The following is a 12,057-nucleotide window of genomic DNA, read 5'->3' as shown; positions in this document are numbered from 1 at the left end:
CACCGAAGGTGAGGTCGCTTTGCATCTTCATTTACACTAATACAGTTATCGAGTGACCATTTTTTCGCTCTGCATTTGTATCGATATCGATGCAGTTATCGAGCGATGAAAAAGTTATCGATGCAATGTAGAGCGGTCCTCACCTCTCATCGTCGTTTTTCTTATCCACAACAATCACCTGTGGTTCCCAATGGCATTGTCCTCCGTCATCACTTACGTCATCTATCACCATTAGTTAGAATATTAAAAATATCTTTTTATTTTTTATTTTTATTGATAAAATTGATCATGTTATGATAAATAAATTTGGATGTGTTACTTTTATAATCGTAAAATATTCGACATATTTTTTAAACATAAAAATTAAAATATTAAAGACGGATAATACGTAATTAGGTCTCTAACGATCTTATTTTGCTTTATGGAGTCGAACGAGCATGAGTCAAATGGGCACATGCATTTGCACATGGAAGACGGGGGTCATAGTGTGCATGCACATGCAACTTCGAGCATATCAAAAGAAATGTAAGCCATCATAACCTAACCCACATAATATTATAATGCAATAAAGTGAATGTAATTGAGTATGCGCTATTTAGATTTTGTAGTCACAAGAGGTGGGAATACGCTATTAGTGGTAAGAAGACAAGTAAAATGAGATATAAAAAGATGATGCTATAAATATAAAATATAAACAGTCAAGATAAAAGGATTATATGTCCTCCAAAATAAGCTAGTCCAATGGGCAATTAACAACACGACCCAATAATACAAGTCTTATATTAATCGAAAAGTTTCAAGGTGCTAAGATGATTGATATTTAATGTAATCCGTCGTACATATTATAACAAATTAATGAAATATAATGCAAGAACATTGTATTATCAAAGGAGCATAGTGTCTTAGTGGTTGGGGTAATACGATTTATTGTTATTTTTGTGTAAATATTTTAGAATTTTATAAAATTAATTAACATTACTATTGACAATAGTGATTATTTTTATTTTCTTATAAATGTTATTTCAATATATGGGTAAGGATAAATATGTTGATTTCATATTAATTATATTATTGTCATTTAACGTATCACGGTATTATTATGACGCATCCTCCAAGTCAAGAAGGGGCGGCCTTCGGACTTTCGTCTCCTCCTCTCTTTAATTGAGAGAAGGGGGAAAAGGGAAGAGGAAAAAGAGAACTCCACAAACTTGGTTTTCTTCTCGATCGATCGAAACCATCGCCTCTTCCCCGTCAACGGAGGCCGCCGCTGCACCCCTCGCCTCGTCTTCGGTGCCTGGAAGGTTCCCTTCTTCACTCCCTTGACGATCTCGAGACGTGTTCTTGAACAGGGGCTTCGTATTCGGTTCGTCTCTTATTCTTGATCTGGATTCTTGTCGTCGGATCCTAGGATGGGGTCGCCTGTGGCAAGATTAGGGTTCTTGGCGATGGTTTTGCTGGTTCTCGGAGCTACGGGTTGCGGGAGGGCCAAAACCGAGGACGCCTACGTCACCCTGCTCTACGGCGACGAGTTCCTCCTCGGCGTTCGTGTTCTTGGGAAGTCGATTCGTGACACCGGGTCCACCAAGGACATGGTCGTCCTCGTTTCGGATGGCGTCTCCGACTATGCCATGAAGCTTCTTCATGTAGGTTTCCTCCCCCTATTGTTTTCTGTTTTGGTTCTCTACTCTTTTCTGAAAATAAGTCAGGTCAAGCTTCGGTTCTTGTCACCTCAGAGAATTGGAGTTCTTTAGTGTCGCAAGGAACACTTTAGTTAACTTGACCTTTGAGGCGTGTGGTTGTTTCTAGGCCAATAATTGGAGTTCTTTTGCATACCGAGCATATCGTCCCGCTAGCTTGAAGGCTGCGGCTGGATAGCTGAGCCATAATTTACATTCCTTCCAAGCTACGGGAGCAGCAGAGCAAAAGAAATGGCATGATCGAAGGACACATAACACATAATAAGAGATACAAGGTGTTGGCTGGATCACATGAAAGAGCTGTATTTAGTTTAGTAAAAAATGTTGATGAGAAAGATTCCGTTCTTTTTCATTGTGAGGTAAAAAAATCCCTTGAGTCGATGTTTAAGCCAACTCAACTTAAAGTAGACTGGTGTAGGCCTGATCCTCGCACGTCGGTCAAAAATTTAAGCAAAAGAGAAGAGGCTTCGATAATTGGGAATTGTGAAATTCTGTTATACTACTCCCTGGTTTGCAGCCAAATAAGGTTACTGATTGCTATGCTGTAAACATGAAATTGTATGCATGTTCATACTAGCATTTGACATGTACTGCACATGATCAAATTTGAAGTCATTATGTGTACAATTTGACCTAATAACTGGATAATTAAAGAAATATGCTAAACATTAGAGAAAGGCAGGAGGTGGTTCTTTCCTTCTTTCAGTTTACCCATATGCTATTGGGGATAGATACCCAATGATTTAAATAAAACTATAAAAGATGGAAGGTATAATTTTTTTAAAACATGTTTGCTGTAATTGTGAAGAAAACATAGTCTTCACACATGAGATATCACTAATTTATAATTTGTTTTCTCATGACGAGTTAGTCTTCATTTGTGACTGGAGCATTATGCTAGTAGATACACAAGCTGCACATTTGTGTACATATGTGTGCTTATGTAAGTTCATATTTTTTGTATACATGATTACATGTGAGCACACATGTATATGTACATTTGTCTATGAAGTCAAATTTGGGTGATCTTGCTAATGTGGCTTTTTTTGAGGTACCATCTGAGCTGAATTGAGCAATAGTGGTTTGAAAACAAGGTGCCAAGGATAATTAAACTGAGGTATCCTATTGAGTCAGGGTGATTAAACTGCTGTACACGATGGAGGATGGGAAGCATAAGTTATGCAAAGCAGATAGATGTCAAAAATGTATTCTGCAGGGCCTTCCTAATGCTCAAGTCATAATTAACTTGGAAGCATTGTGAGGGTACAAATCTCAACAAATTAAGAGAGAGAAAGAGATTTTGTCTTTTAGCTTCAGAGGAGGCCCCCCTTTATAGGGTTGAACTCTTGTTGCTTTTCTATTATGGGTGGTTACCCATATCAGGTTATTAAGATTTTGTCTTAGGTTGTTATACGATTGAATCTTGTAAATTAAGTGATGGTTGATATAGCACCATGTCAGCTGGGGCACATTTTAACTTCATAAATGATGTATAAAGTCATAGAAATGTTGTCCACATGTCACGCTTTCGTTGGCACATTCGTTGGAGCCTGTTTGTAACCCCCCTCTATGTACATGTATATTTGTGTGTGTATATATACACATATTTGTTTACATATGTATATATGTGCACATGTGAGAATGCCAGAATGATCAAGTATATATATGATTTAGTAGTAGTTACTGTTGTGGATATATGATTAAACATGGAGCACCTGATATCACAGCCAGTTCTCAGCATGATAAAGATACACAATTCCTTTAATACAAAGCTGTCAAATGCACATGTGAAATTTTATCGTTAGTGGTTGATATTCTTTATCTGTATGTGGTTTAATCATGCATAAAATCTTCCTGACATTGGCTTGTTGAGTTTGTATATCATACAGGTAGTACATTTTTTATCACTTTTGCATCTTTGGAAATATTGGAAATTTTCAAATAATTACTGTGATTTTGATGTCTACATGTTTTTTTTATTCTATTCTATATTAATAACTTATACTTTTTAGATCAATTGTAGGCTGATGGTTGGATTGTCGAGCATATAAGTTTATTGGCTAATCCAAATCATGTGCGGCCAACAAGGTTCTGGGGAGTGTACACGAAACTGAAGATATTCAATATGACAAACTATAGAAAAGGTAATTTAATTTTTGAAATTAATCCTGTATTTTAATGGTTAGAAATGCATGATCTTCCTTCTTTTTCTTGCTTTTCTAATTGCTCCTTTTAGTGGTGATGTTCTGCTTTTCTTGTCAACTATCAGTTGTATATCTTGATGCTGATACAATTGTCATAAAGAGTATTGAGGATCTATTCAAGTGTGGAAAATTCTGTGCAAACTTGAAACACTCTGAAAGATTGAACTCTGGGGTGATGGTTGTGGAGCCTTCTGAATCCACTTTCAAAGATATGATGAGCCAAGTGAACTCTTTATATTCTTACACTGGAGGTTAATCTTTTCCCTTAATCCCTTTACTGCTCTAGAACCTTAGACTGTTTCATGATGTTATGTTGAATTTTTTCCTTCTTTGTAGCTGACAGTTTATCCTGTTTGATGCTTCCATGTTGTGAAGTTTGAATTACAACTTTTCTGCATCAGTAAGAGTCTGGCATCTGAAAAACAATCTTCAGAAGGCCAATATGCTTGTGTTGAAAGAAATTGTGTTAGATTTGATACCATAATATAGAAATAAAAAAGGTCATCTTGTTGAGTGCTCCGATAGTTAGTGTCTCATCATGGTTTTTGGTCAACAATATGTTGTGTGATAGCATTTATACCTTGTTATCACTATTATCCTCTTTGCTTATTCTTTTCATTTCTCTTTTAATTTCTGCAGGAGATCAAGGATTTCTGAATTCATATTATTCTGACTTCCCCAATGCCCATGTTTTCGAGCCAGATTTGTCTTCAGATGCCAAGAACTCTATTCCTGTGCCTGAAATGCAACGACTTTCTACTCTATATAATGCAGATGTTGGTCTTTACATGCTAGCCAATAAGGTAATTAGCTGGTAGCAATTGGAACTAAATGATACATTTTGTATCACTACGCTTGCTTGTCTTATCCACAGTTACTGCTTCATATGGTATCAACTGACTATTCTTGAGAATTATTTAGTTGTTTTCTAATATCCTCATATGGAGGGAATTAAAGAATAGTTCTTTCCTTTTTTGTAGGTTATTCATTTGAATTACTGCTTTGTTTTCTCATTTAATTTATCATCTTATCTCCTATGGGTTCACGAGGGTGTTTCTCTTTCTTGTACTTGCCATCTTTGCTTACATGATTTTACAATGGATTTTAGAAAATTAGAAATAAATTATGCTCATACTGATGGTCTGCATTCCTTGTCCAGCTGTCACGTTGTCCTATAACATGTACCCAAACTTTGTTTATCTTCCTTTTAACATACTTGACCACAATCTATTTAAATTTTGGAATCAATTCTAGCTCCATTTTTGGTGTTTCATGAATTTTAAATTATGGCTGAAAGCAATTGCTGAAGGAACATGGATGAACTAGAAATACATTGATATAGAGGAACTTTACAACATCTTTCTTCTTCTCTGCCACGTTTGATAGCTATACGTAATTCTTTGTCTTGGATTGGTAAGTCTATATTGGATTCATGTCTTTGATATCTGCACCTTGCCTTCTTGATTCATTCTCTTCAAGGAATAGAGCATCTTCTTGCTTCTTATTTTTTTATGTGTTGCTTCTAAGGCATACTCAGTGTCACTGCCATGATTGAACCCCATATTGGATCATGATTTGGAGCGATTACCAGACATATAGGTGAAGGGGATGAAATGTAATTCACTATTGCTTCTTTCCCATTCCCATTGTTCCTTTGATGATGTTTGCGTGTCTGGGTGACTTCAATGCCTTGGTATTTGTACTTCATGTTCTCTCAATAAGTAGATCTAATAAATCTACCATTTTTTGAATCAGTATTTAAAATCTCAGTTTGATATCGCTCGACATCTTCGATGACACTAAAAAGAAATAAAAATGAATTAAGTAGTATCAAGCTATGTATCACATGATATCATTGAAACAAGGAAAAAATAAAAAAAAGTAAAAAACCATTAATACCAAGATGTATAGTCCGTTACTGATTCTTGACCGGGCCGTTAGATACTAGTCAGTAGATATCTAATCAGTATTTGAAACCTCAATTAAATGGATAACGTAATACACTTATTTTTCTCAGATTTAAATTTTATGACAACTGCAATCTCCTTTCTTTACATAATTATACAAAATCTGCATATTTGAATTGAAGATCATAGTGTTAATAGGTGATCTGATAGACCACTATTATTTTTATAGATAATAATTACTAAATCAGTTGTTTTAATTAAAAACAAAGAATCTGTTATTTTATATTGTAGTTAACTAAAATTTTGAAAAGATTATTTTAGTACTTTAAACCCCCAAGTTAAACAATGCATACTCATGTTATAAATTCATATATCAGTTAGATTCAATACATATGTATTTTTAAATTTTTTTGTTCTTGTATATGAAAAAGTGAGATATATTCTTTAAAGCCTATCCAAATTGTACAGTGCCAGTCCCATCCAAATTAAAAGAAAAAAAGTCATCTTGCTTATTTACCTGTACAAAGAGACACCGTCTATTGGTTATATAGGCAAGGGAATGTTAGAAGTTGGTGACTCCTCGCAGGAAAGGCTGGATTCACTCAAGAAAGAGTTCAACTAGTGAGACTATGACAATCTGTTGTTGAAGACCTCATTGGACTGGTCCTCATTGCTGAAGCAACTAGTTGATACCAGAATTTGGGTCCTGCACGAGCTGCAGGAGTAGAGAATTTGAGGCTTGAGAACACTTGAAGAAAGAGATAATAGATAGAGAATCACACAGGAAACCAAGGAAAGGAGGAAAAAAAAGAAAGAATTCTATTAGCATGCTGTGAAATTGCTGTTAAGAATCTGTCGTTTGGCGAGCTGATAAGATTGGGAAATGATATGTATATTTGGTATGCCTGACATGGATACTGCTTGTGTGGTAGCAACTTTCCACTGTAAGATCCATCACCAGGATTTTATGGCCTTTTCGAAGGTCAACCAAAAAGCCATTTTTGATTGCATAGAATTGCTTATACGTTATTTCAAAGGTCAACCAAAAAGCCATTTGGATTTTGTACATCAATGTAAGTTTTGGTTTTGTTGGTTATATTATTGTTTTCAACAAGGAGATAGTCTTGTTTTGAGATTCATGGAAAAGTGAATAAGAGACATCTTACCTGTCAAGATGCATGGATATACTTTCCGAGTAGAGGTAGCCACTTGTAGGTATTTTCCAAATAAAGAACGGAAGTCATGTCATATTGCGTGAGGATACACATATTGTAATGAGTTTGGAATGCTTGTCATGGATGATTAATTGATTTTGAGTTTTGTTATTTTGTGGCATTGCATGATCTATTACTTAGATGATTATTTTTCTACTGTGTTATATACAATGATTTAAATAGGCGCTCGGGCAAGGCGAGGCTCAAGCGCCTCATGTGTGGACCAGGCGGCACGCTTCAATGAGGCGCCGCCTGGGCGCTCGCCTGAACCTAGGTGTCGAGCGCTCTGGGCGAGCGCCCATTTCAAATGACGCAATCAAACCAGACTTAAATGTTTGGTTTGGTTCAACAATAGTTAGTTGGTTTGATTGATCAAACCAACATAGTTACTTACCCTCAAAAGCGACACTTCACGCCTACGCGACCTTGAGCCAACCCTAGCGTTGTTTCTGCCTCCGTCACTGATGCTTTCTGCCGCTGCCTCCACGGCAAATGCAGCAGATCGAGCCTTCCTCTATCGTTGACAGATGGGTCCGATAGCCTCACAAGAGCCCGTAGCTTCCTTCCACCGTCGCTCCGTGTGCAGTTCCTCAACTTGTTGAGGGAGAGTATCATAGGTTCCTTTGCCATTGACGGACTCCCTCTAGAACCTCCATCACTGCTGCTATCTGCAGCTTCCCCTGCTGCTGTCGTTCGCAGTGCTGCCACAGCTGTCTTAAACTAATCCTCCGCTGCTGCTGGCAGCTTCTTATCGCTGCCTCTCCTCACTTTCCACATTGTCGATGACAATTTTATCCTCTTACTGTTAATAAATAGTTCTTTTCTCTCTCTCTAACTACTATACAAAGTAATCTTTATATACTAGATTGATAATATAGATTTTAACACTGCTAATATTTGTTTATTTAAAACTTTATTGTTTTGAGTCTCTTGACATTTTTGTTATTAGAAGATGGATAATGTGATTTGGTACTTTAGATCTTTTTAATTTAATATCATATTTTTATTTAAATAATTATATTTATCAATTATATTATATATTTTTTATATTTTAATATTTCATAGCGTCTCACTTCGCTCGTCTCGGGCATTTTGGGAACTTGACGTCTAGCGCTTTTTAAATCACTGGTTATATAGCTAACAAGACCTGGTAAAATCCATTATTTTGTACCACTTGGCATAGTGTATAATACAGATTTCTATTCTGGCATCTTAGTTCTTGTTTGATTACATGTATCTCCTTTCCCATCAAAGCAACAAATGACGAGCTAGTTGACCACCAAAAACCCGCACCAACCGAATGATCCTGAATAATGCTCGAGTTTCTAAGAAGTGAAAACTTTGATCTAACAACATGATTAGGTTGCCGATGTGTGCTTTTACAAAAGAGGGATTTTTGTGGAGTGCCTTGGATTTGTTTCACTTTAATCCATTGCGTGTATTTCTCCAGATGCGACCTATGTCATATTTAGATCAACACATTAATGGGAAATTTTTATATAGTTTTCATGTTTAAGCGACTCTAGCTTGTTGCTAATTTAATGGTCTCTTTTGTAAAATCATACTTTACGATAACTTGCAGTGCTGATGTTTGCAACAGTTTGACTTTTTTTTTTCAAGTGTTCTCTTTTTAGCATTATTTGCTGAACTTTTACGTTTACACTTCCTGACCAGTGGATGGTTGATGAGAAAGAACTCAGAGTTATTCATTACACCCTGGGCCCCCTTAAACCTTGGGATTGGTGGACAGCTTGGCTTCTAAAACCAGTGGACGTATGGCAGGTGATTGGCCATCAGATTTATTTTATGTTGTATGAATTGTTTTTACAACATTTTCCTTCAAGTTATCTGCAACTTCCATGAATCGTTTTAAGCTACTTATACTGTATTAAATGTGATTGGTTCGAGTTAATTGAAAACTTGTTTGAAGAGAATTCTATAATCAATGGTCGGAAAACTTTTGTTAACACCACTTGCACAAATACTGCAGAATGTTCGCAAACAACTTGGAGATTCTCTTCCTGGAACTGGCGGAGGAAGAAACCCTAATGACCAGCTGTTGGTTAAATTTTTATTTGCTTTTCCTGTTTTCTTGCTGATTTTCTGTTACTATCGATCCTTTCTTCAGGTTAGTGATTCATTACAGGCTGTTATTTATGATGTTGACTGAAAAAATTGCTTGTATAACTTAATTTGTTTCCGACTTGCAGATAAACAAGGATTTCGCCACCATATTTTCTCGAAGTTCCTTGTGTGATTATGCAAGGCGAATCTACTACCGATACAGATCTGGAGGCATTCCTGCATATTCTGGTGTTGGAGTTGCTTCATCTTCTTTTGTCAATTCGAGTCAACAGGTTGCATTTCTGAAGGCAAAGATATTAGGAAGTTCATATATATTTGTTATATACTTTCCATTAAGGAATTTTTGCATTATCTAGAAAAGTAATTAGTTCAATGGACTATCATATTTTACATTGACTTCCTCATTGTTTGTTGGCTTTTTTTCTCGCTGTGAATCAGAAAAATAATTAAATTATGAGAATGCACACTGGAATTTTAGGGTGTTAACTAATTCAGTAATGAGGAATGAAAATAAGAATTCTCAGATAAAAAGGGATGGTCCCATATGTAGTATCCGCCAGAACATTGATATATGAACATCGGCATGGAAATTTTTTTTGCATCTCATGCTTCTCGACAACTGTAGGTAGAGTGACACGTTCTGATCATGATTATCTTGGGGCAACATAAAGTCATTAACCATCTTGAGTGGCTTCATAGTTATTTACATAGTCGATGCTAAGATAGTGGATTCAGATGTAACACTTATGAGTTTTCATGAAGATTATTATTTAGCATGCATACGGTCTAAACACAGAAGAGTATACAATTCATCCCCATATAATTGAAAATTGTGCTCCCCACCCATTGAATAACTTATGGAAACCCCTATTATGCATTTTGGAGATCAGCATTAAAATTTTCTGTTGTTGCTGATATAAAAAAAGAGCTTGTTTAATGCATGTAGGATCTTGGCCTGTATGGTTAACTACTTAACTGTATGTGAATCAATGTGTAGTTCTCACAATTTGATTCATGTGGATCCTATGCAGTGCAATAGATGTAAATTTGCATTTGTATATTTCTCATATGTCATTTTTACTTCGTGACAGTTTTCAACCGGTGCACATTCCAAGCTGCCTGCTCATTTGGGTGCAATCTCTGTTTTTATCTGCTTTGTGGCTGCTGCGCTATCTCTTGGTCTTTCATTTATATTGGTTCCTCATCAAGTAATGCCATGGACAGGCTTACTGCTGATGTACGAGTGGACTTTTGTGACTTTTTTCATAATATTTGGGAGTTATCTAAATTTTATATATCAATGGGGAAAGTCGACAGGGAATCAAACTAATCATAATCGCTTTGATTCTTCCGATTATGACTCTGGAAAAGGTTTGTCGAGTTAAATGAAAAGTTTCATTTGGTGATTCCTTTGTTGCACCAATCTAACTGCAGATATTTTATGCAGGCTCTCAACGCAGTTCATCTAGCTGTGACATAGTGCCATGGTTCTATTGGCTAGGGATGGCATTTCTCGCTGTCATTGTTCCTTCAATGCCATGCCTTTTGGGAATTACTGCTCTTTTTGCAAGGTAGATTGATCTGGATCTATGATTAACTAGTACTAGATCAGGAAGGAATTATTGAATTGCTGCAGATCTGGTTATATCGTCATTTATAATTTTCTGGCTGTCTCTTTGTATTATCCTTTTATTACAACTCTGCTATGAAATTTGAATTTCCAAGTTGTTTGCTTTATCTTCTGATTTTTTTTTATTAATTTAATTTTTTGAGGACAGTATATTTATAAAAAATAATATATATATATATATATATATATTATATATCTGTGTGTGTGTATAAAAGATTATGTTTGGTCGGTTACGGTGTTTGTTGTGTATATGAATTCAATTATATTATTTAATTTCTTTACACATCCTTTTTCATAAGATTTTTAATGACTAACTACTGTTGTAAAGAAATAAGAGTTTGATCATTGTCCTTTAATAGTGTGGACATTGTTTTTGTGTGCTTGTCAATTTGAATTTTTATTACAATTATGGTAAGTGTATCTAGAATCTTGATGTGTTTTATGATAATAGAGGAGCAAACTATTGCTTTCTTGATGGCATTCTCTCTTTTGAGAGGACTTACTTTTCTGGCTCAGTAAGGAATGCATGTGTTTTAGCAGTATTTCTACTGCTTGTCAAGTTTGAGTTCACATCTTATCTGAACATCTGGTAGTAAATTAGATATGCTTAGTGAATGCAACATAGTGAAAAGTAAAAAAGAATGTGTATAGAAAGCTGTTTCTACAAATATATTCTTTTGAAATTACCTTAGGAAACCTTACATCTAGGTCATGTATTGTGGGTGAGTCCTGGTGAATGTATGATGGAAGTTTGCTTCTTTTTTTATGGTCTTAGTATTTAGAGCCATAAGATAGCTTCTATGCACATGGGAATCAGGACGTGGAGCATGATCCATTACCATTCGGGCTTTTTGGTGCATGATGGTATTTGTAATGTCGAACTAGATTGTATTGTTATATACTCATGTCGAATTTTATTTTCCTTTTCCATGTTCTCATTTTTTTTTTCCTTTTTATCTTTTATTTTACTCCCATTTACAGGTTGGGTTTGATGGTCGGCGGTGGTCTTATATTGGCTGCATTCGTGACATTTTCCTCGGAGCATCTTGCTATTAGAGCCTTTACTAAAGGCTGCGAAGATCGTCATCAGCCAAGAGCTAGAAACATATGTTTATTATGTTAATGAGCACATCGAGTAGCTTGGTTAAAGTAATGCTTGTTGTATCCATGTATCATAATTCAATTTGAAGTTCTGGAAGGTCCTCAATCATTCATCGCTGTAGTCCGTAGCATCCGATGTGCTTGTTGCATGCGTGGGGCTTTCTGTACTCTGCACCGAGAGCAAACATCCAATCCAGTTTTTGGAAGTATCAGAGCAGT

General features: G+C 35.8%; 1 protein-coding gene across 1 annotated transcript; it reads left to right on the top strand.

Annotated features, from left to right (window-relative positions):
* Positions 1-1,120: 1,120 nt before the first annotated feature.
* On the top strand, positions 1,121-11,959 carry LOC135612720 (inositol phosphorylceramide glucuronosyltransferase 1-like). Its single transcript, XM_065109331.1, has 11 exons — positions 1,121-1,301; positions 1,409-1,643; positions 3,721-3,841; positions 3,967-4,152; positions 4,541-4,704; positions 8,697-8,804; positions 9,013-9,150; positions 9,233-9,379; positions 10,199-10,478; positions 10,555-10,678; positions 11,719-11,959. Exons 2-11 carry the CDS (start codon positions 1,410-1,412, stop codon positions 11,858-11,860), a joined length of 1,644 nt encoding a protein of 547 aa, XP_064965403.1. The 5' UTR covers positions 1,121-1,301; position 1,409; the 3' UTR covers positions 11,861-11,959.
* Positions 11,960-12,057: the final 98 nt, after the last annotated feature.

Source organism: Musa acuminata, chromosome BXJ2-5 (genome assembly GCF_036884655.1).
Source record: "Musa acuminata AAA Group cultivar baxijiao chromosome BXJ2-5, Cavendish_Baxijiao_AAA, whole genome shotgun sequence".
In the NCBI taxonomy this organism is placed as follows: domain Eukaryota; kingdom Viridiplantae; phylum Streptophyta; class Magnoliopsida; order Zingiberales; family Musaceae; genus Musa; species Musa acuminata.
The sequence above is the reverse complement of the archived record's forward strand: the minus strand, read 5'-3'. Positions and strand labels throughout refer to the sequence as shown.